Raw genomic sequence first — 25,921 nt, 5'->3', positions numbered from 1 at the left:
AGTTACTGCTAAGAGAATGAAAAGACTGGCTACAGACTGGGAGAAGATATTTGCAAAGCACATATCCGATAAAGGGCTTGTACCCTAAACATACTCTTAAAACTCTTAAAACTCAACAATAAGAACACCCAAATAAAAACACAAAAAGACCTGAACAGACATCGCACCACAGAAAACACAGATAACATAAAAACATATGAGAAGATATTCCTTATCATATGTCACTAGGGAACTGTAAATTAAAACAACAGTGAGATATCACAACACACCTATTAGAATGGTTAAAATCTAAGCCACTGGTAACACCAATTCTGGCAAGAACGTGGAACAACAGGAACAGTCATTCAAGGCTGGTGGGAATGCAGAATGGTACAACCACAACAGAAGACAAGCTGTCAGTTTCTACCAAAGTCTTACAAACCAGAAATTATGCTTCTTGGTATTTAGCCAAATTAGCTGAAAACTTATATCAACACAAAAATCTACCCAGGAATGTTTATACCAGTTTTATTCATAACCGCCAAACTTGAAAGCAACCAAGATGTCCTTCAAAAGATAGTGAATGTACAAATGAACTGATATACCCTCACAAAATAATATTATTCAGAAAAAGAAAAAGCTGTCAAGGCACAAAAAGATATACAGTAGCATAAGGCACATTGCCAAGTAAAAGAAGTTAATCTGAAAAGCTACATACTGCATAATTACAACAGTGAGACATTCTTAAGGGCAAAAATGCAGAGACAGTAAAAGCCAAGTGGTTGCTGGGGGCTTGAAAGGAGGGAGGAATGAATAGGCAGAGCACAGAGGATTTTCAGGACAGTGAAGTATGACCAACCTAGACAGCATATCAAACAGCAGAGACATTACTTTGCCAACAAAAGTCCGTCTAGTTAAAGCTATGGTTTCCCCAGTAGTCATGTATGGATGTGAGAGTTGGACTATAAAGAAAGCTGAGTGCTGAAGAATTGATGCTTTTGAACTGTGGTGTTGGAAAAGACTCTTGAGAGTCCCTTGAACTGTAAGGAGATCCAACCAGTCCACCTAAAGGAAATCAGTCCTCAATATTCATTGGAAGGACTGATGCTGAAGCTGAAACTCCAATACTTTGACCACCTGATGTAAAGAACTGACTTATTTGAAAAGGCCCTGATGCTGGGAAAATTGAAGGCAGGAGAAGGGGATGACAGAGGAGGAGATGGTTGGATGGCATCACCAACTCGATGGACATGAGTTTGAGTAAACTCCAGGAGTTGGTGATGGACAGGGAGGTCCATGGGGTTGCAAAGAATTGGACACGACTGAGCAACTGAACTAACTGAACTGAACTGAAGTTATTCTGTGAGATACTGGAATAGTGGATACATGGTATCACACATTTGTTGAAACCTATAGACCTCTACAATACAAAGAGTGAGCCATGATGTAAAATGTGGACTTTAACAGTAATGTATCAGTATCAACTGGTTCACCAATAGTAACAAATGTAGCACACTAATGCAAGATGCTAATAAAGGAAATTGTGTGTAAGGAGAGATGTATGAGAACTCTGTATTTCTGCCCAATTTTTCTGCAAGCCTAAAACCATCCTAAAAAATAAAGCTTTACTAATTAAAAAAAAAAAAAACCTTCTCAAAAGAAAATCTGAGACACAGGCGTCAATGGAGACTTCTTCTAAACATTTAATAAAGAAATAACACTGTCTTGTAACACTCTTGCATCAAATAGAAAAGAAAAAAGGAGGCGAACACTTCTGTAACATTTTATCAGGCCAGCACAAACTTGTCAAAGATATTACAAGAAAGGAAAATTACAGACCAACCTTTCTCACTGACATAGGTTCAATCCTTCAACATTTATTATTGGATTTCTGCTAATGTATAGGATGTGGGAAGTCAGAACAAGAAAATATTACTCCCACCCTAACAATGAGAAAGAGTGGTATAATCTACAAAAATCTTAACTTTTGAAGTCAACAGAAAAATGAAGTTTTAAGACAATCAAGTGATTCAAATTCCAAACAGTAACAAGCCCCTCTAAAGACAGATGGAACTACAAACTATTTAATATTTGACAAAGCACAGGAGGAAAAGGAGGCTACTCTACAAGCAAGCAAGAAAAATTCAGCTAAAATTAACTGTTATAGATGAGATGTGGGCTAGTATGTCCCAGAAACACTGGGAGCTCAAAACACAGGGGAATTCACACTTGCATGCTCTTTTCCAAATGTCTCTATCAGGGCTGAGGGTAGAGCAGGGAACTGCAAAGGGTCCCTTTCTGTGGCACAGGTGTGCAAGAAAGGATAGGCCACCACTACAAAAACAGCATACAACCATACCACATTGCCCAAACTCCCCTCTCATTTAAGGAAGAGGCCTTAAACCTCTGGAAAAGGCAGAGGTTCTGGGTGTATGAGAGTGTACTCAGTCGTGTCTGGCTCTTTGTGACCCCATGGACTGTAGCCCGCCAGGCTCTTCTGTCCATGGGATTTACCTGGCAAGAAAACTGGAGTGGGTTGCCATGCCCTCCTCCAGGGGATCTTCTTGACCCAGGGATCAAACCCATGTCTCTTATGTTTCCTGACCAGCAGGCGGGTTCTTTACCACTTAGGCACAGGGGAAGCCTCTGGGGATTATGACTGTTGAAAAACTACCTTCCTCATGGAAACATAAGAAAACTCTCACAGGCCCCAAATCCTAAAGCAGTACAAAGCAGAGGAAAGTCAGCACTAGGGAGAGGGAGGAATCTCTCACCCACTATGTGCCACAAGACAAACTTCAGCTGCCAAAAGCAACTGTACTCCAATAAAAATTAAAAATTAATTTAAAAAATAAAAATAAGCAAAGCATTGGATGACAGGTTGGCTGTTTCTTATAAACTATTCTTACATATAATCCAGCAATTACAATCCTTGGTATTTACCCAAATGAGTTGGAAATGTCTCCATTCGAAAACCTGCACATGAATGTTTGCAGCAGCTTTATTCATAAATGCCAGAAGTTGAAAGCAGCCAATATCTTTCAGTGAATGGACAAGCAGTCATACATCTAGGCAATGGAATATTCAGTTCAGTTCAGTTCAGTTCAGTCACTCAGTCGTGTCCAACTCTTTGCGACCCCATGAATCACAGTACACCAGGCCTCCCTGTCCATCACCAACTCCCCAAGTTCACTTAAACTCATGTCCATCGAGCTGGTGATGCCCATCCAGCCATCTCATCCTCAGTTTTCCCCTTCTCCTCTTGCCCCCAATCCCTCCCAGCATCAGGGTCTTTTCCAGTGAGTCAACTCTTCACATGAGGTGGCCAAAGTACTGCAGTTTCAGCATCTACATCAGTCCTTCCAATGAACACCCAGGACTGATCTCATTTAGGATGGACTGGTTGGATCTCCTTGCAGTCCAAGGGACTCTCAAGAGTCTTCTCCAACACCACAGTTCAAAAGCATCAATTCTTAGGCGATCAGCTTTCTTCACAGTCCAACTCTCACATCCATACATGACCACCGGAAAAACCATAGCCTTGACTAGATGGACCTTTGCTGGCAAAGTAATATCTCTGCTTTTCAATATGCTATCTAGGTTGGTCATAACTTTCCTTTCAAGGAGTAAGCATCTTTTAATTTCATGGCTGCAATCACCATCTTCAGTCAGCCTGCTTATCTAACTTATATGTAGAGTACATCATGAGAAACGCTGGGCTGGAAGAAGCACAAGCTGAAATCAAGATTGCCAGGAGAAATATCAATAACCTCCGATATGCAGATGACACCACCCTTATGGCAGAAAGTGAAGAGGAACTCAAAAGCCTCTTGATGAAAGTGAAAGAGGAGAGTGAAAAAGTTGGCTTAAAGCTCAACATTCAGAAAACAAAGATCATGGCATCTGGTCCCATCACTTCATGGGAAATAGACGGGGAAACAGTGGAATGGAATATTACTCAGCACTAAAAAGAAATAAGCTATCAAGCTACAAACAGAAGGTGGAAACTTAAATACATATTACCAAGTGAAAGAAGCCCATCTGAAAAGGCTACGTATTGTATGACTTCAACTACATATATGACATTCTGAAAAAAGCAAAACTGTGGAGACAGTAAAAAGATAAGTGGCTGCCTGAGGTTCAGCGAAAGGAAGGGATGAGCAAGAGAAGCACAGTATTTTTATAATATCAAAAACCATGCTGTACAATGTTAGATACATGTCATTATTTATTTGTTAAAATACATAGAGTCCACAACAATAGTAAACTATAAACTATGAAATCTGAGGAAAAAACCTCAACATCAATTAGTAATAAAACTCTCAGAAAACAAGGAATAGAAGAGTGTTTCTTCAACTTAACAAAAAGCATCTAGGCAACATCACATTGGAATCACTAGCCAGTGTAACGAGGCAAGAAAAAGAATTAAAAGGCACATTGATTGGAAAGGAAGATGTAAAACATCTTTATTCACAAATGACACCTGACTTGTAAAATTCTAAGTCATCTACAAAAAAAGGTATTATAACAAATACATAAGTTTAGTAAGACCCCAGGACACATGGTAAATATACAAAGATCAATTATATTTCTGTATACTAAGAACAAATGAAAAAAGAACAAATAATTGGAAACGTAAATAAGAAAAAAAAGCAGAATTTTAATAGTACTAAAAAACATAAAATATTTGGGGAAATTTTTAATAGAATGTGTACCACAAATCATATGTTGTTTAGTCACTAAGTTGTATCCAACTCTTTTGTCACCTTGTGGACTGTAGACCACCAGGCTCCTCTGTCCATGGGATTTCCCAGGCAAAAATATTGGAGCGAGTATTTCCTTCTCCAGGGGATCTTCCTGACCCAGGAATCGAACCCACATCTCCTTCTTTAGCAGGTAGATTCTTTACCACTAAGCCACTCTGCTAAGTCACTTCAGTCGTGTCTGACTGTGCGACCCCATAAACAGCAGCCCACCAGGCTCCCCCATCCCTGGGATTCTCCAGGCAAGAACACTGGAGTGGGTAGGGAAGCCCAATAAGGGACTTATGTCATACATAAAGAATCCGTACAATTCACCAGTATGAGAACAAACACCAATTTTTTTAAGGAGAAAGATTTTAACAAACACCATTTTTTTTAAGGCACTCAGTGGTATGCCCGCCAAGAGATGCAAGCTCCGGGCTAACATACAAAAGTGACTGCAGGAAGACCCCAACTAAGCCCCCAGGGCTTCCCGAATGCCCACAGGGCCTTTGCTGACAATCCCTAGCTCCAGGGCCCTCCATCATCAGGGGACCATTTTCCCCCGCCCCCTTCTTCCTTTACAGTATTTAAGAAATAAAAAGTCAGATTTTCCTGGCCAAAAAAAAAAAAGAGAGAGAGATTTAGAGGAGTATAATTACAAATAAAAATTAATTAATTAAAAACTAACACCAAGCACTAGCAAGGATGCAGAGCAATCCTCATAATGGCTGTGGAAATGCAAAATAATACAGCCACTTTGGAAAAGTTTGGTAGACTCTTATACACATACACTTACCATACAACTCAGCAGTTCCACTCCAGAGTATTTATTCAAGAGAAAAGAAACTTTTTAAAGGAAAAAAAGAAAACTATACCAGAAAGCATATATCAGCTTTACTTATAATGTTTATAAATGGAAACAAAACATAACTCTGTAACTGAAAGTCCCCAGCAACCAAGGAATGGATAAACAAATCATAGTACATTCAAACAATGAAATATTACTCTACAATAAAAAGAAACATAACTACTGAAATAGCAACTACATGAATGAGTCTCAAATTATGCAAAATGACAAAGCACAAAAATTCACATACTGTAGGATTTCATTTGTCACATTCACAAAAAAAGGCAAAGGTCTCCTGATCAGTCTCTGCATCCAAAGAAGCTAGCACATTAGAAAATAAGGAATGCCTGGTGGGCCGTCAGAGGGGGAATCATTGCACGGAGGGTAGACAGCAAGGTCATAGAAGCCAAAGTCAAAAGGAACCTGGGGGCTCAAACACACCTGCAGGATGGAAAAAGCAAAGGAAGGTATACTTCAACCTACCTCCAACGATTTCAGCAGCTTAGATTAGATTAGATTAGATTCTGTAAAGCTCTACACTATAAATGAATAGCCTCAGCGGTTCTCTGGCCTAAAAGAAAGGCATGATGTGCCCCACCCTACTTTAAAAATAAATCTATTACCCGACGCCTGAGACTGAGCAAGTGGAGCTTACAAGCGGCAGGGAAGATTTTCCGTGCCCAGGAGCGGAGCTGAAGAGGGCCGAGGCGGCCTCGGGCTTAGGTCTGCCGGAGGCAGAAGGAGCCGGGGTATCGCCGCGGCCCCGCGGGTCTCCACCCCTTCCCACAGCCTCACTTACCCAGGCCTGCCGTTCCAACTGAGCGTACAAATTTGAGCCTTTGAGCTTTTGGACTATCTGGGCAATAATGAGAGACAGATCCGACTCCTCCTGCAACATTTCCCCTGTCCTACCCCGCCAAGTAGCGGGGGCCCCTAGCGCGGAGAGCACTGGCCACGTTCGGGGTCCCACTCTAGACCAGTGACACTTCTCGGGGACCTTATTACACTGGGACGCCTCCAGCGGGCGTTACTAGGCAACTGCCAGGCCGTGAGTCCGTTCCTCTCTGGTCCCCCCCTCAAGCCTGAAGGCCCAGCACCTGCGTTCCGCTGGCAGAAAGCGCTCTGCGGAGTGGGGGGAGGGGAGAGTAGCTTTTCAATTCCATTGTTCCCGCTTAGTCTGTGGTGGAAAGGCAAGAAGAGGGTCTCTTTCCTCCAGATCTACAGAGCCTCTGATGCATTAGGGGAAATCAGAAAGCTGTGTATTTTTGTGTTTTATTATGAAGGATCATTCCTTTTCCACTTTCCAGTCTCTACAGAAAACAGGGCCGTGCACACAATGAAATGGCAAATGACTTCCAAAACTTACAAGGCTCTGACCCTGGATGCGTGAACTTGGGCGAGGTGCTTAAAGTTAACAACTCGCTTTCAGCCTCAGCAAAATAATACCCAGCTGACAAGATGCTGTGATGATTAGCTGAGATAACAATCGTGAGGGTGCCTAGCCCTGTACTTAGCGCTCCACTTTATTTCCTTTTCTGTTTCTGTTCTCTGGGGTCTTATGCCAGGAATAAATATACAGCGTCTTCTTACCTAACAGCTATAGCAATAAGCATTTTTTGGATAGATTTTCTCTGAAGCGTTGGCATTTCGGTGGTAGCTAAGACATTGTCCGAGTCTTAAGGAATGTGCCATCTAAATAGATTTCCTCTTCTTCCATGCACTCACTCATTCAATCAAAACTCAATTTAAAATTCATTCAGCTTTCAACTTACTGAGCTTTTACATACAAGAAATAGTCTACGCACAAAGGTAAATAAAACATGGTTCTTGACATCAATGTAACATAGCAAAAATTTTAAAGAGAACTAGAAGTATCTAATTAATTGAATGACATTCCAAAAGGCAGCTAATTTTGAAAGGCCATGGAATAATACATGTATTAGAATAACCTCACCAAAATAATCAGGAATTAAATTCAAATATGTGCATGCATTATATTTTAAGCAGAGAAAATGTAGGATTCCAAGAAAAGAGACCAAGATTGATGGCAAAAACTACGCTAGTATAACTGCATTAAACTCTAATGTGCTCAGGCACAACAGATCTTCCGATTCAGTAGGCCTCTGGTAGGACCTGCTAATCGCACTGTTAGCAAGTTTCCAAGAGATGGTGACCCTGGTGGCCCAAGGCCTATATTCTAAATAGCAAGAGACTAGAACAGGTAAACAGTAGAAATTCAAAGGGACCAGACTTCTGGCATCTATGGGCAGTACCCTGGCCTTCAGAATATTATGATGATAAACACAGGTCCCAAATAACCCCTTTGGTCAGGTTTGTTTCTTTGGAGTGAGGCAGGCAAGGGGGAAAGTGTGTTAGTTGCTCAGTCGTGTCTGATTCTTTGCGACCCCATGGACTGTAGCCTGCCAGGCTTCTCTGTCCATGGGGATTCTCCGGGCAAGAATCATGGAGTGGGTTGCCTTGCTCTCCTCTGGGGGATCTTCTCAACACAGGGATCAAACCTGGTGCTTAAGGCAATTTACATACTCTACGAAACATGTGGTTTCTCTGCAAAACATTCTCCCACAACTCAGAATTTCTCAGACTTGTGTATGAGTGCATGTCCTCAACTGTCTACAGTCCATTTATCCCAATATCCCACCCATTCAAGAATCTCTGCATGAATGTCTCTATGAACAACAATAACAACAAAAAAACAGCAGTGGAGACAGTGTTTTTGAGAACGAAAAGGGTGACATGATTAATAACTGAAGAGATAGGAATGCTTAGGTTAAGAAGGGTCATAAAATATAGAAGGGAAAGAAATGAATTCGTGGAGCTGAAGAATAAGCAGAGTGCCTTGAGTCAGAAAAGTCTGGGTTCCCCTCCTGCTCTACTCCCGTGGAGCTGCTCAAGTCCTCCATCATCAGAGTTTCCACTTTCTCTTCTGTAACAAGAGGATAAAAGACGCATCTGAGGGGATAGTCTACCTAGTCTTAAAATACCAGCAAATAATAATAAATTAACTACTAAAATTGGATAATTTGACAAAACAGTCCCCTGTTCAATTGACAAGGGAATAGAAAGTACCTGAAGAAATGCAGCAAGACATATGAAAGTAACCAGCGCAACTCTTTGCACACATAGAGGCTTTAAAATTTTTTCTTTTAAGGAGAAAATAATTTTCAGTCTTAAAGCAGCAATCAGAAAGTTAAAATTTTATTTTGATGGCATGCTCAAGCAAAAATAAAATTTAATGTTAACATTAAGAAAGTGTTTCTCACATCCACAGAAGTAGATGTGTTTGGAATATAATTTGATCCTAGTGTGCCCTCTGTTCTTTTTCCAATTCAATTTAGCCACACTTTTCAGAACACCTCTCTGTGCTAGGAATGGCAAGGAATACAAATATGAGTAAGCAATGGTCCCTTCTCAAGGAATTCTCAGTCCCAAAGGGATGGTGAGCCCAGTACACAAAGGGCTAAAATGGTAAGCAGACCACTTTCACCTGTGTATCTGGAAATTTTATTACTTTAAAGTAATTGTATCATAAGAAACAGAAGGTACTACTTCCTTTCTCTGTCCCTCAAGGGAGAACTTTGCCTTGGAAATTCTTACTTTACCTAACAGGGTTGAGGATTGGGAAAATACACTATTTCTGACATTTTTGAGTGAACCATGACCCAGACTAACAGATGAATAGCCAAAGAGGTCCAAATCATCTGAATAATTAAAACTGCATAAACAGAGACAACAGCAAAATAGATGAAGAGTGAAGTCTCCTCAAAATTGCCTCAAATTCAGAGCAGAGGTGCTCTGGGCCAGCATGTGTAAGGCCTTGTGCCCAGTCATGGCTGACTTCCTCAGAGCTGCTCTACTTTGATCTGTTTTACATACAATGTCATGTCAGATTTCACTGTGGGTGAGGGGATGCATTTGAAAATCACTGATCAGTGGCCTCACAGAGGCATGGATGTAGACCACATCAAAAACACCCTGCCAGTCTAACACAAAATGAAGGTACTCTTTAGGGTATATCAGAACATGTCCTTATTTTATTCACATGAGTATGGCTTGCATAAACTATACAATTTGCAATTAAAATTATTTTCAGCTATTATTTTTGAAAGAGACACTGGGCTTCCCAGGTAGCTCAGACAGTAAAGAATCTGCCTGCAATGCAGGAGACCTGGGTTTAATCCCTGGGTCAGGAAGATCCCCTGGAGAAGGGAATGTCGTCCTGCTCCACTATTCTTGCCTGGAGAATTCCATGGACAGAGGAGCGTGGAGGGCTATACAGTCCATGGGGTTGCAAAGAGGCAGACATGACTGAGCAGCTAGTCACACACGAACTGCTTTTAGCATACTGTGTCTGCAGAATGGCTTGAATTGTATGTTGTCAGGAATTTACTTTAATAAAAATTATGATGTGTGTCATGCAGATCATGAATGCTAACAGATCCCACTGTCTTTGGGAGCAACTGAGCTCGTAGTGCTATCCACTACCTGTCACTGGGTAGTTAGCCCCATGCGCTAGCACAAGACCTCAGGCTCCTCTTAGAAGTCTCTTCCTGTTACTCCTGAGAATTGTTAGGAAATGACACAACTGTGTGTAAGAAAATTGCTCCTCATGATCTTCTCTGCCTGCTCTGGTGATGTCCAGTGCCCCCAAGCCACTGTCCAGGGTGCTGTTCTTGGTGCTCCCGAAGCTGCAAAATACCAGAAGTATTTAAATCCCAAGGCTCAGCAAAGCCCTCATGAAAAAACCTCTTTGATTCTTCTTGCCACCTCTCTTTACAAGGTGGCTATACCTCATTTCTGAGTCCAGGGTAAGTACCAGACTGTGCTAGTCTCCACTCCTCATCTTTTCTTCCTCTGGTTCCAGACGACTGTGTGTGAATGGGGAAGACTGGGCTACTGGCTCTGTGAACAATCTCGAAACTGTGTTGACTCCTTGTAAATTCTAAAGCTCTCAGGAGAGAAATCCAAATAATAAATAACAGTGGTTTAAATTATTGTTAGCAACGAATTTGGAATAGTGTCCCAATTTTGGTTCAGTGTCTCAAAAAAGCATCATCAAGAATCTGACCTCTTCTTTTCTTTTCCGTTTCACCATCTTAGCATGCCAGCTTTCACTACCTAGCTTATTGCTTCAGTCTCAAGACGGCTGCTGTAGATCCAAGTGACATGTTCTCTGCTGCTGCCTACAACTGCAGGGGGTAGAAAAATAAGAGTTCTCAATGACTGTGTGTGTCTCTGTTTTGAGGAAAGACTATTTTTTTAAGAAGCCCCAGAAAAAGTGCTACATGAAAGTTTGGCAAGAAATGATCTAGTATTTTATTCTCAAACTTGGGAGAAGGATGAAGGAGAATTGCTTGCTGATGCTGCCATATTGTCCAAAATGCCTTCAGTATAAAATTTTACTATGGTAAGAACACTTGTAAATGAACTTCTCTGATTGATATTTGGGCCAGTCAGACTAAAAAATCAATGAAAATCCTTAGAGTTAGGCAATATTCAGATCACTTGCTATTCACAAAGAGTTGATCGTGTGCAGTTTAAGACCCAGAATCTAAATGATAATACTTCTAGATGTGGCAATTTCTCAGCATCATGATATATTTTAAAAGCTAAAAACAAATACGGTTGACACATTTGTAAAACAAAGTCTATGAATAAATGATTATGTGGCAAGAGCAAAACATTTGCAACTGTTATTTTTTCCTAAAAAAGACAAAAATTGGTGACATGTGAAGGAAACGGCTTGTGCATAAATAACTTTTGATGAAGGGCTCTCTGTATCTAGAAACCAGTCTATTGAAATTCTAGGTTATTCTCTCTGATTGTACAAGCGGAACTGAATATTAGAAACAATCTATTTTTCAACACAATCTGTGCTGCTTGGGGAGAAAGAGATTTACTGCTGCCAAGGGAGGTCCTACTGATAGTTCCTCCAGCACTTCCACCCCATTCCAGGTAACAGAGTAGAGCAGGCTCCACCTGGCTCATTTTCTCCCTGTGTCTGCGATTGCAACTCTGCTTTCTCACCGCCTCCTCCAAACAGCACATGCGCACACACACACACACACACACACACACACATTTCCATTCCAGGATATTTCCTTTTATACTGTTCTTTTTCATCATATATGGCCTGTTTTCTGTTACCTCCTGGGGGACCAGTGTACCATTTGCCAGCTGTCATTGTTCCAGTTTTCTTGAAGGCATAGTGGCACATACAAGGCAACCATGAGTATGTATATATATATAAGAATAAGACAGCTACAATATCAAGTCCTTAAGATCAAGTCAAAGACTGCAGTGGGGCCTGACTATACACGTTATCCCTACGGATGCAGATGGGGAATTAGGATCAAGTTATAGACCTAGAAAGAATACCAAGCGCCATATGTCAGAGACCCCGTCATCTGAGAGCAGAGGCAGTGAGGGGCGGAGCATGGCCCTCTAGAGCAGAACCAGCAGGCCCACTGGTTAACAGGAGCAGGTTCTAGGGAAGTGGCTGACAGGTCTGCTACCAGGACTTAAGCCAGAGAGAAATACTATGCAAGGGCTTCTCTGGTAGCTCAGCGATAAAGAACTCACTTGCCAATGCAGGAGACTTGGGTTCGATCTCTGGATCAGGAAAGTTCCCTGGAGGAGGAAATAGCAACTCACTCCAGTATTCTTGCCTGGGGAATCCCATGAACAGAGGAGACCTGGTGGGCTACAGTCCCCGGGGTTGCAAAGAGTCTTTGTTTAGACACTAAGCAACAGCACAGTGACGAGCTCTGTGCAGTGGAAGGAGCAAGGCCATGAGCCCTGGGACAAAGTGGTTGTAACAGCAAGGAGAAGCTTTCAAATGGGAAATTGAATGACCGGATTTGATAAAGAGGGAAAAAAAGACAAAGACTGCACTAAAAGACTGGCTCTTAAATACCTCAAAATATCTTTGCGTTTCCAAGCTTTACCTCAAAGATTTACAAGACTATGTGGGTTTTCCAAAATATGTCTGTGTTTAATATAAAACATATTTTAATAATGAAACATCTAGAAAATGCACCATTTGTCTTCTTGATATTCAGCCCATTTCCTGGTGCACAGCTGTATGCCCTTAGAGCACACAGTTTCCCAGAAGTCTCAGTGGCATTGAACCTTAGCCTTCAACTCTACCCTATTTATTAGCATACCCTGCTTTATTTTCCTTCCCTGTCTCACTTCCCTACTCTCCCACCAGTATTTGCTGGAGTTACCCCAACACACAGTTTACACTCAAATTCTTATTTCAGAGTCTGCTTTCAGGAGATCCCAACCAAAATAACCAACACCAAATAAGACACCGGGAAAATAGCAGGCACTTCTTAAGTCAAAGGGAACAACAACCATTTCCAATTTTCTCCAGGTGGCGAGGGGAAAAGACAAAGACTGCACTAAAAGAATGGTTCTCAAGTAGCTCAAAATATCCTTGAGGTTTGCTGGGGTTTTGCAGCTTTAAACCCAATCTTCCAGCTCAGGAGAGTCTTCCAGACTTTACATACTTACATTACAGAAGAATGGCAAGAGAGATTTTATCAGTCAGGATTCTCCAGAGGAAGAGAAGCAATAGAGATAGAGATAGAGATATATAGATACAGTTGCAGATATAGATAGATTGATTTTAAGAAATCGACTCACATGACTATGAGGCTTGCAAGGCCTGAATTCTGTACAGCAAGTCAGCAGGCTGGAAATTCAGGTAAGAGTTGAGATTTGTGATCTTGAGTCCAAAATCCACAGGGCAACAGGCTGGAAACAAGCAGAATTTCTAGGATATAGACTTGAGGCAGAATCCTTCTTCTTCAGGAAACCTCAGTTTTTGCTCTTAAGGTCAACAACTCTGAATGAGGCCAACCACAGTATCAATGGCAACCTGCTTTACTTTAAAGTTAAGAGACTGTAGGTGCTAATCATACCCAAAGACATTCACCGCAATTTCTAGATTAGTGTTGGCCCAAAGAAATGAACAACATGTCTAGCCAGGGTGACACATAAAATTAACCGATACAAGACATGTCCATGTCCTTAGCATAGGTCTTTAATAGTAGTTTTTTTACACACTTGCCTCCACCAAGTCCCATTCTATTTTGACCCCTCATTATCTCCCTAACTTCATGAGTCTCCCTATAGAATTTCAATTCTGATTTTCTCTTTTGTGGGACCCTTTGGTGCTTTACCCTACTTCATGCTTTTTCCGTTCTTGGTGTGTCCCTGATGAGTTGGATTCCACTTTGGGGGACTGACCTCTTGATCTTGGGCCACAGTCCTTTCAGGCCGGGGTATCTGGGTTCAGTGGTCCATTGTGTTGGGTCCCAAGTAAGGTGTAAGAGTCTCTACAGATTCCCAAAACTGAACAAAATTTAATTCATGAAACTGTATGAAACTGTATTTAAAACATGAAAATGTATGTAATATAGCACTTTTGTTAAAAGAAAGTAAAGTAACAAAATCAATCTGGAGTCCCTAAGGGGAAGGGAATAGTGGCTGTGGTTTACCACTAGTATTTTAGTTAGCCCATGCACATTTGTGTGTGATGTTACTTAATGTCAAAACATACTGGAAACACTTTAAAACAGCATCACTGACACATTATTTCAGAAAAAGAAATACTTCCTTATCAACTGACTCATCTGCTGGAACTGCTTCACTTGACAATACAAATAAAGACAGGAAATGTGGATGGTTAAAAAGCACATTTTTAGGTTCTCAGGATATGAGTAAAGGTGAAAATTTTAAAATAAATTTTAAGAATTACTTTTTATATTTCTGCAGCATGGATTGTCCAAATTAAAACCAACTTGGGAAGTCAAACATTTCATTTCCCCAAGGGTGAAATTTTGCTCTTTCCAAGAGTAAAATTAAGAAAATTGCTTCAAGTCACAGACGAAGATGGAGACAGAGCTCCAAATTTACACCTAAGTTTTCTGACAATTTATCTCATGCATTCCCTTGATTCCGGAGTTCTGATTTTGGTGTGTGTAGTTTGTTGTGCCGTTATCCTTTCGTTTTCTTTTTCTTTCCTCCCTTCTTCTCTCTTGCCCTTCCTTCCTTCTTTTGCTTCAGACCTGCATAAATTTAACATGACTAGAAAAAAACTAGTATTATCTCACTTAACCCTTGTAACACCTCATAAAGTTTTACAAAACGTTTCCCTAAGTTTTACAAAAACTAAAACTTGAAACTTATGTTACTTGTCAAAAGTTACAGTAAAGTTCATAATAGCAGAACTGGGATACAAACCCAGCTCGTGTAGCCTCACATTTCCTCTATGGGAAAAATGGGGGTAATTTTTGCCTCAAAAATGTTAAAGTCCCACTTTTGTCTTACAAGCCCAACTAGTGATAGGAATGAAAACTCCAAAAGTTTTCAGAAGTCTTCCCTTTTAATGATAAAATTTAAATATGAGCACTTCTATTGACGAAACAGGTTACGAAGTATGTGAGGGGAGAATATTTCCCTTTATTCATTGTACACTTCTGCATATCTCTGCAAGAAGTTCTTCTGAACATCTGTGAAAATCATTTTCTGCATTATTAATTTCTAGGCATTAGAAAAATAATATGATTTTATTAAATCTTAGAGATGCAATCTTGAGAATGTAAGGAACATTATCAGTAAGGAAAATGGAAGGTGAGACCTGCAGCTGAACAAGACTCTATTGATCTATTCTTCTTGAAAATGTGGAAATGTTTTCTCTAATGGATGGACCTAAGGGTCAGTTTTGTTATTCTTCACTTCAAAGATAATAGTAAAATTCAGAGAAGTATTAGTTTTGTATCTGAGAGCAATTATTCCCTCAAGCTATTCCTTGATTCAAATAGGTTTTATTAGATTTTCAAACCTGTTGGCATTTACCCAAGAGTCTGTGGTTTCATTGGAAAGATTTTTTGCTAGCTCAGTATTTTTCTTTAGCAACTGAAGGACCTGATCAGAGGGACTGAGACATTGCTAAGTTTTTTAAAAATTACGTGGAGGAATCTGATTTAAATGTAAATGAGACTTATCTTTAGACTGCATAGAGAGATCTTTCGGGCAAAAGAAGATAGTGGCCATAAGCTTGGGGCTCATGGTCTAAGCTCCTTGGTTCTTGGGGTTAGATACTATGATCTATATTTACTTGCTGTGTGACTTTGGGTACTTTCCTAAGGCTCTATATGCCTCAGTTTTCACATCTGTAAAATAGGGATAATACTGCTTCCCACTTCATAAAGTTTTTATAAGAATTCAAGTCACTGAATACCAAATGCTTAGAAGTATGCCCTGGTCCCTAGAAGGCCACAGAGAATGTTTCAACCAGAGCTTCTCAGACTTTGGTGAGTATTAGACTCTCCCAAGGAACTTCACACAAATACAAAGATGAAGTCCCTATTCTACCTCAGTAAGCCTGGACCTTTGTGTTCTTTCTTAGCCTTCCAGGTGACAATGATACACATCAAGATTAATAAACATTAAGAGGAACTAAAAAGCCTCTTGATGAAAGTGAAAGAGGAGAGCGAAAAAGTTGGCTTAAAGCTCAACATTCAGAAAACGAAGATCATGGCATCCGTTCCCATCACTTCATGGGAAATAGATGGGGAAACAGTGGAAACAGTGTCAGGCTTTATTTTGGGGGGCTCCAAAATCACTGCAGATGGTGATTGCAGCCATGAAATTAAAAGACACTTACTCCTTGGAAGAAAATTTATGACCAACCTAGATAGTATATTCAAAAGCAGAGACATTACTTTGCCGACTAAGATCCGTCTAGTCAAGCCCTTGGTTTTTCCTGTGGTCATGTATGGATGTGAGAGTTGGACTGTGAAGAAGGCTGAGCGCCGAAGAATTGATGCTTTTGAACTGTGGTATTGGAGAAGACTCTTGAGAGTCCCTTGGACTGCAAGGAGACCCAACCAGTCCATTCTGAAGGAGATTTCCCTGGGATTTCTTTGGAAGGAACGATGCTGAAGCTGAAACTCCAGTACTTTGGCCACCTCATGCGAAGAGTTGACTCATTGGAAAAGACTATGATGCTGGGAGGGATTGGGGGTAGGAGGAGAAGGGGACGACAGAGGATGAGATGGCTGGATGGCATCACTGACTCGATGGACGTGAGTCTGAGTGAACTCCGGGAGCTGGTGATGGACAAGGAGGCCTGGTGTGCTGCAATTCATGGGGTCGCAAAGAGTCAGACACGACTGAGTGACTGAACTGAACTGAACTGAACTGAACTAGATAACACTTGTTCATCTTTCACATGTGCCAGGTATTGTGTTCAAGGTCAAAGATACAGAGAAGTATGCATCAGCCTGGATGCAATCTCAAAGAACAGAAACCGCTTTAGCTTTCTTAAGGAAAAAGAGATTTTATCCAGACAGCAAAATACTTATGAAATAGGAAAACCTTGAGGAGCAAGTTCTAGACCAGGGCTCCAGAAACAACTCTCAAGCACAACACCATCAAGGGGACCCACCAATACAATCGGGAGGGAGAATCAGACCACCTTCAGGAACTGCTGAGTTTGAGGATACATTGCCTCAGCCACTGTCTAGCTATCAAGATAGCTACCTCAACCACAGCAACAGCTGTCTCCCAACTCTCTCAAAACTAGGTTCTGGATACTAGAAGGTGGCAGACCAACTCAGCATCTCCATGTCTGTGCTTGTCCTAGCAACACTCACAACAGCTGAAGGATGGCCCCTGCCTCACCTCCACCTTCTGAATACCCCATAAAGGGCAGCTAATTGAGGCAACATTGACATTCAAGACAGAGAGAGAACACTGAGCTCTCATCTTCTATGGTACAGGAGACACGCAGGAGGGACACTGGAAGAGATGCTGATGCCAGTCTACAATTTCCATCCTAGGTGGAGGGATTAGTCGGCCAAGGTTGCCGTAATAAAAGACCAGACTGGATGGCTTAAGCAACAGGAACCCAATTCTCATGGTTCTGGGGGCAGAAATTTGAAGATCAAGGTGGCAGGTTTGATTTCTCCTGAGACCTCTCTCTTTGGCTCTAGGTAGCTGCTTCTTGCTGTGTCCTCAAATGGCCTTTCATCTGTGTACATGTCCACACTTGGGGACTCTTCTTCTTCTTATAAGGAAACCAGTCCTATTGGAGTAGGGTCTCACTCTTACGAGCTCATTTAACCTTAATCACCTATCTGAAGTTCAATCTCCAAATACATCACATGGGGAATTAGGGCTTCAGTATGAATTTGGGGACAAGGGGACATAATTCAGTCCATAACAATGAGTAAGACACACTTCTGTTCTGGAGGGATTTGCCCTAGGAGAAAAGATTATAAACACAGCTGCAGGTGCCAAGTGCTGTAACAGAAGAGGGGAGAGATTATGGAGAAAATACAGCAAGGGATGTAGGGGAGCCTTTCAGGATGAGTTACGTGTGTCTGTGTAGTGCTTAATAAGTGGAACCTTTCTTATGAATTTGTCTTTTCCATTCCAGATATCAAGTTCTTGGGAAACTCAAGTACCCGATAGTGAGAAAAGGGGATAGTACAAAAGAGGATGCTGATATTCTGGACAAATCTCTGCTCCTTCGACTTCAGGAGGAACCTGGTGGCTGATGCAATGAAGGCAGGGAGACCCAGCAGCTCTGCTCACCACACCCTATTTACTGACTTTAAAATAAACCGTAAGAACTGACAGTTTTGAACATTCACTAAGAAGCAGGTATAGTGCTAAGACCTATACAGGTTTATCTCATTCAAGCCTCATCTCAGAATTATCTGCACTTCTCAGGATTTGAATCCAGGCTGCTTCCAATGTCTGGGCTCTTACTGATGGTGCCAGGAAGATCCAGACCCTCTTTCCTTCTGGTCCATTTAGGATTCAAATTTCCAAGGATCGCTGCAGGGAGCATGCCAAGCCTACAGTTCAAACCTTCCACCCAATATCTTATCCTTTTTTTTTTTTTTTGCCAAATTAACTTCTAGTTTTAAACCTTTTTATTATCTTTTACATTTTTACCCATAAAATCACTTAAATAAATTATTTCCTAACCATTTAATAATAATAATCAATGAATTTTATTAATTTTTCAAATAATCTGGCTCTGCTTCTTTTATTCAGTCTTGTTTCTAGGTATTGCTAACTTTTTTCCAATCTCTCAGTTTGTCTTAGAGAATTTTCTCCCTTACATGGCATCTTGAAACTTAGTTTTCATTCCAAAGGAAAGAGGTCTAATTAAGGCCAAGCTCCCTAGGCTTCCAGATATTTATTTAATAGGCATTTTTGGGGTGTCTTTCATGTGCCATGTTTGGTGCTAGGTACTAGATACTCAGCAATGACCTGGACCATCCAGGACCCTGATCTTACAGTCCTCTTCACTGGAGAAAATGGACTGTAAACACATAACCAAAATTTTCCAAGACAATTTTAGATAAACCTGGTTGTTTTGAATAAAATAAAACCTTGTGTTGGGTAGAGGTGTCTGATATGTATATTAGGTGGTCACAGAAGGCTTCTCTGAGACAGTGACATTCAACGTCTGACCCATGTTACTTAGTCATTGACATCAAATTGTATTCATCAACTAAATAACACAAACTTAAAGGTATTAAGCTCAGATGAACAAGTGGAAAAACAAAAGAAACAAAGCTGAAGCTGCTAGGGCTTAAAAGTTTGGTAGCTATTCATCTGAAATCTGATGAATAGAAGTGGGTCAGAACGGACCTGCCTCATGGAGTACAATTTACTGTTTTTGTGTGTTTTTTTCTCTCCTGTTTTCTAGGCACGAGGGATTTCTTGGCTGAACTCTCACACAGGTGAGTGTGAATCCTTGACCTGCATGTTATGTGTGGATGTTCCTTCCTGTTAGTAACCAGTAGAACTCAGGGCTTAGCGTTCCAGAGACCCTGCCGTTATACCAAAACTTCAAATGATTATGTTTGGTTTAAAATACATCTCATTATGCCAACAATATGCTGGCTCTGATGATAAGTTGCAGCTGGATTGCTTTAATCCTTTCTCTTCTGTGATATATTTTTCTTTCAACTAGTTTTTGATTCTAAGAGCTGTGATGTTGCGTATTCAGCTATGTTCATTCATTAAGCTAGTGATCACCAAAATCTGTGCTTTAAATTTCCAACTATATGCCAGGTAGAAACAAATTGTTCCTTGATGGTAATGCAGGTTTGAACTCAACAGTGTGCATGACTGTGAATCTGAATGATAAAAAGTTCAGGCAGTCATATGCAAAACTTGAAGAAAAGCTATTTAATATATGTTTGTCATTATGTAGCCAAAATACCTAGGCAATTGACTTTTGGGGTTTTTTTTGTTTATTTTTTCCCAATTTTTCTCCAGATAATCCAGTGTAGCCAAGGAAATCTTTGAATGGTAAGTTCTCAATTTTCACAGCAAATCTATAGACTTCTGCAACCAGCACGAGGCCTCAGGCTTTTCTCGGAAAGAACAGCTCCTCCAAGGACCAGGATCTGGGTAGTTCACTCTATTTTGTTAAGACTTCTTTGACATTAATCTTGACTGTAACCTTTGCTCTTTAAGATGAGCTTCTGATTTTTAAACACAAATGGAAATATGGAATGAGGAAAATATAAAACAGCCAATTTAGATGTTATTGGCTTAATCACTCAGTTAAGTGCTTTCCTTCCTTATTAGGCCAAACAAAACAAAAAGGAGCTGAAGGGAAAAAAATCAAACACTTAGAGACGAACAAATCATCTGAGAACATTCCCAGTCAGCTCATAAAGCCTGGGAAAAGAATAACTTAGTCTCCTCTCCTCTTCCAGAATTGGGTCCACTCCAAAGAAATCATGCCAGTCAACATTCTCTAGGTTTGAAGAATATGGGATAAGTGTCTTTCTGGAGCCACCAGATGCCTCTGGGCTTGTAAAATGGTGCCACGTGGTGCAGTGGACAGCGACCAGGACTCAGATATGGGGCATCCAGGCTCTCAGTTCTGGTTCTTTTATAAATTAGGTGTGTGGCTCTTTGGGTCTCAGTTTCTCATCTGTTCGGCCACATGATATCTAAATAAGATGATCTTTAAAGATCTTTCATCACAAATCTAATGATGGTATAAAGCTAGCAAGGAGTGCAGCAGTTCAAACAGCACTATAGTTTAAGGAGGGGCATCTTTGTTAATGTGATAAAAGAGCATGATATTAAAGAGACTCTGTTGACTTTTCTAGAATCCTTCTATAAATTAAATTTCATAAGTATATAGAGAATAGTAAAAGATCAACGTAAGTAATAATGATTACTCTAGAGACAGAAAGTAATAACACACTGATAGAACCAGATTCAGGACATCCACTGCTTAGAGGTAGTTCAGCTGGCTTTATGGAACTACCACTACCACCACAAGAACCAAACACAGAACACCTGGCATGTGGCTAAGTGACAATATATTTCCAGAGATTTTATTGATGGATTTGACATTTAGTCTTTACATTAACAACTTCCTTGATTTTTAAAGCATCTGGATCTTATGGCTCTAATCAGATTTGGACTTTCTTGCTCTCAATTTCTTATCTACAAAATAAGTGGCGTGTTCAAAATAGCTCTAAGTCCTCACAATCTCTAAAATTCTTAGTCTGTATTTTGGATGCCAAAATGAAATGTACACCATCAGTGCTGCAGACCTGTAGAGAGAAATACTTTGCCAGAGGGCAAAATGGCTTCCTAAATAGTTTCATTTTAGAGATACCAAAAAGGAAACTTTAAATCCTCCCTCCCCCAGAAAATCTCTTTGCTGCCTGACCTATAGAATTACAGATTCATCTGTTTAACTTAAGACCTTATCTTCAGGTTAAAATACAAATGCTTCTGCAAAGGTCACATATTAAACATTATTAGTCATTTTTACCTTTGTTTGAATGAATTTTTTCTCAATATGACCCTGTCTTGTTTCATAAAGGATTTGAAGCTGCTTACTGGGGATGAGTTGAGCAATTGCATTTCTGAGTTCAGCTCTGGAGAGCACCCAAGGGACCACGGGGAAACATGAGGAGGAGGGTGCCACCAGTAAGGAAAGCTCTATGTAAATTGCAAAGTGCTGGAAAAATATTAGAGATGGTCATCAATAAAAGGAGGATGCTGGATGGGCCAAAGTTAAACCTTCCTCGTTTCCCAATAATTTTCAGTCTATTATGCCAACCGGTCAAATTATTCTTCATTCTTCTTATGGAGCTTAATGTTCCTTGTCTAATTCTTCAGATACTTTGTTAGGAAAAGAAATTCATCCATAATTTGCTCTTTACCTTGCTCATGTTGCTTCCCTATTTCCTGAATGGCATGAAATTCTGTTAGCCACTGTGCCGTCTGGGCCCACTATGGGGCCATTATGACAGTCTCATAATTGTCCCTATTTTCCGAAAATACAAAGATTCGTTCTCTATCTTTGCATAAATAGGTGTCTATTAAGCCCAGGAAGGAAAAATGACTAATTTTTAAATGGCTTTTTTGACTTTTCCAGAGCTGATTATAGCAAAATTCTGCCATAAACAGCAAAGTCACAGCCCATTTTTAAAGGTACAGATTTTAGCCAAAGACAAAAAATTCAAGAAACTTCTAAATTGTACTGTACAGGTTATTTTGCTTAGGTCACAAAGATAATATAATCTTGAAAAAGAAAGAAAAGGGAGCTTTTAAATCCTGAGAAAGACTTGAAATATCTCTCGTTGCTGGAAGATGCCGATTCAAGGAGATCTACTATATGATCCAGCAATTCTACCTCTGGGTTGTAAGCAGGGTCTTGAAGAGATATTTGTACATCCATGTTCACGGCAGAATTGATCACAATAGCTAACCAATGGAAGCAACCCAAGCACCCAGTGACAGATGAGATAATAAACAAAATGTGGTATATACATACAATGGGATCTTACTCAGCCTTAAAAAGGAAGGGATTTCTGACATCAGCAACCATACGTTGTTGCTGTTGTTTAGTCTCTAAGTCATGTCTGACTCTTTGCGACCCCATGGACTATAGCCTGCCAAATTCCTCTGTCCATGGGATTTTCCAGGCAAGAATACCGGAGTGGGTTGCCGTTTTCTTCTCCAGGGGCTCTTCTCAACCCAGGGATCGAACCTGCATCTCCTGCTTTGGCAGGCAAATTCTTTACCATTGAGACACCAGGGAAGCCTGCAACTGAATGGATGAACCTTAAAGACATTCAGTTCAGTTCAGTTCAGTCTCTCAGTCGTGTCCGACTCTTTGTAACCCCATGAATCGCAGCACGCCAGGCCTCCCTGTCCATCACCAACTCCCAGAGCTCACCCACACTCACGTCCATCGAGTCAGTGATGCAATCCAGCCATCTCATCCTCTGTCGCCCCCTTCTCCTCCTGTCCCCAATCCCTCCCAGCATCAGAGTCTTTTCCAATGAGTCAGCTCTTCGCATGAGGTGGCCAAAGTACTGGAGTTTCAATTTTAGCATCATCCCTTCCAAAGACATTATGCTATGTTAAATAAGCTGCTAAGCTAAGTCACTTCATTCGTGTCTGACTCTGTGCGACCCCATAAATGGCAGCCCACCAGGCTCCCCCGTCGCTGGGATTTTCCAGGCAAGAACACTGGAGTGGGTTGCCATTTCCTTCTCCAATGCATGAAAGTGAAAAGTGAAAGTGAAGTCGCTCAGTCGTGTCTGACCCTCAGCAACCCCATGGACTGCAGCCCACCAGGCTCCTCTGTCCACGGGATCTTCCAGGCAGGAGTCCTGGAGTGGGGAGCCATTGCCTTCTCCATTGTTATGCATATGTCACCGCAATAAAAAGACTGCTTATTCGTTCTTTTAAGATAATAATAACAAATCATTATATACTAACCTACATATTTTTATTTAAAAGAAATGTATTTTCAGAAGCAAAAATTGGTGAGAAAAGAGGCAGTATTTTAGATTTTTGCAGTTTTTTGATGTCTGACAATAACAGCAGCTGGATTCTTCAATCTGCTGTGCTATTCAATCTGTGGTGCTTTTTTTTTTTTTTTTCGGTTGATGAAAAAAAATTCAGTGTCACAGAGATATGTAACTGGAAAAGGGAGGAGTGCTTTCATATCATTTTCAGATGTTGTGGATATTCTCCTTTGATAGTACATCAAATCACATTTAAAAAATCGAACAGACAAGACATGAAAGGCCTTACTACTTTTCAGCAATAGTTAAAATCATGTTATATCAATTTATTACTTTATGACATTTTGTTAAATTGAATGATAAATATTTAGAAGGTTTGTATGAAGTGCTTTTACACTGAAACCCAACAAGCTGTATACCGTAGATGGAATCACTTGTTCTCCCTATGGTAGTGAAATGGCTGAAACAATATGTTGAAAACAATAGAGTTACAAACAATACATGTTCATCTCTCAGAAAATATTGTTGGAAGATATATCAAAAACACTACGTCCAGATTGAACAAATTAGTATTAGTGCAAGTTAAGCAGTATGCAAGCTTTTCCACTCTGTCAAAGGAGAGCACAGTCATGCCAGTGCCTTTCACTTGACAGTTTTAGGGGTTCTATTCTGGTAAAGAACAGAGGAAACACTGACTACTGTTGTGTGTGTGAGAGAGAAGCTCTACAGAAAGACATTCAGTAGAAGAATTCAACCGTGTGTTCAATGGGAAATATCTTGAGGGAGGGATAAAATAGAAGTTTGGAATTAACAATACACACTACCATATATAAAATAGATGGCCAACAAGGACTTACTGTCTAGTACAGAGAACTATATTCAATATCTTATAATAACTAAATAAATAGTGCAGGACAGAGGAGGCTGGCATGCCACAAGTCCACGTGGTTGCCAAGAGTCACACATGACTTAGCCATTGAACAACAACAAAACCACTTTGCTGAAACTAACACAACATTGTAAATCATCTATACTTCAATAGAAAGCTGTTTTGAAAAACTGGAAATTCTTTTCATTAAAAAGGCAAGAAAGAAATGTTTTAATTAAAGCTACTAGAAGTGCAAACTACTGATGAGGCCAAAGCATAGGAATGAATAAATACATTCCAGGGAAAGATTACAAAGATAGCACTCCCTACGGTAGAGTTTTGTATAATATGTTTTAGAGAGATGAGAAGTGACCACAAAAATCTTGGGAACCTGTGGTGAACTGAATGACTGATCTCAATTCTTCATTCTCTTGTTGGAAAATTTAAACTTCAACAGTTTTGACATAGGGCTTCCCTGGTGGCTCAGTGGTAAAGAATCTGCCTGCCAATGTGGGACATGCAGTTTAGATCCCTGGGTCTGGGAAGATCCCCTGGAGAAGGAAACGACAAGCAACTCCAGTATTCTTGCCTGGAGAATCCCATGGACAGAGGAGCCTGACGGGCTACAGTCCATGGGGTTGTAAAAGAGTCAGACACGACTTAGCAACTAAACAACAGACTTGACATAGACTCCTAGAGGACTGAGTTCTCTTTTCACTCTTGACTTTGGGTTAAATGTGTGACTTCTTTTAGCCAGTAAGTTGTTAGAGGGAGAGAATGAAGATGCAAGCCCTGCTCACTTCCATAGCCATGAAGAATATGCTCTGAATTGCTGCTGCCTCTCAGTCTGGGTTCTGGAATGAGACACATGAAGCAGCTCAGAACCAAGCTCAGTCATCCACAACCAGGACCAGGGTCTCCCCAGACCTGTGAGCAAGAGATAATGCTTATGCCTTTGACCACTGAGGTCCTGTGGTTGTTTGTGATGCAGGACAGCAAACTAACCTGGTATCCCACATACAAAGCAGTTATCTCAAGGTAAAATCTTCATCAAACTAAAAGATAATACTTATTTTTCTCTTACAAAAAAACAAATATTAGAAATCTACTGACCTTTTCTGTGATGACAAGTAAATGTCACTAAAATACTACCTAGCAAATATTTTTGAAACAAATAAATATGTCCCTTCTTGGTGAGGGTGATTTTTAATGCTGAGGGGTAAAAAAAGTCATTTTAAAAAAATGTATTTATGCTGTGTGTAGAGGGTTCAGTTTTGGAAGCTCGTATCAGGAGTTTCCCACAATTATTTCATACTGTTGGTGCAAACAACTTATGTTTCTTACTGTAAAAGCAGCCATATCTGCACACTTGAAAAACTTGGAAACTGAGTTTTCCACTGCTTAATAATCCTCTACTGAGTTTAAGATCAGCGAATTTTACCATGTGTACTATTATCCGATAAAAAATAATTTTTTCCTAAACAAAGAATTTCAATGGATTTTGAATCCATTTGTTTAAATACAGAGACAGAATGCCTTACAATTAGTTTACAAGAACAAATGATTGACATCAGCGAAGACAGAAATTTCTTAGCTCAATTTCAACAACAAACCCTGTATAATTGATGGGTGG

General features: G+C 40.4%; 1 protein-coding gene across 4 annotated transcripts in view; it reads right to left on the bottom strand.

The window, feature by feature from the left end:
• Positions 1-6,690, bottom strand: part of TBC1D19 (TBC1 domain family member 19) — a 146,893-nt gene extending 140,203 nt beyond the window's left edge. Inside the window, exon 1 of one of the 4 annotated variants that reach the window (XM_069593819.1) lies at positions 6,371-6,690. In XM_069593819.1, coding sequence (XP_069449920.1) covers positions 6,371-6,469 — 99 coding nt within the window. In that variant the 5' untranslated portion in view covers positions 6,470-6,690. The remainder of the gene's footprint in view (positions 1-6,370) is intronic. The other 3 variants (XM_069593822.1, XM_069593821.1, XM_069593823.1) reach the window with 3 other exon arrangements.
• Between the last annotated feature and the right edge of the window lie 19,231 nt (positions 6,691-25,921).

The sequence above is a fragment of the Ovis canadensis genome, chromosome 6 (genome assembly GCF_042477335.2).
Source record: "Ovis canadensis isolate MfBH-ARS-UI-01 breed Bighorn chromosome 6, ARS-UI_OviCan_v2, whole genome shotgun sequence".
Taxonomy (NCBI): Eukaryota; Metazoa; Chordata; class Mammalia; order Artiodactyla; family Bovidae; genus Ovis; species Ovis canadensis.
This window is presented reverse-complemented; position numbering and strand designations above follow the sequence as displayed.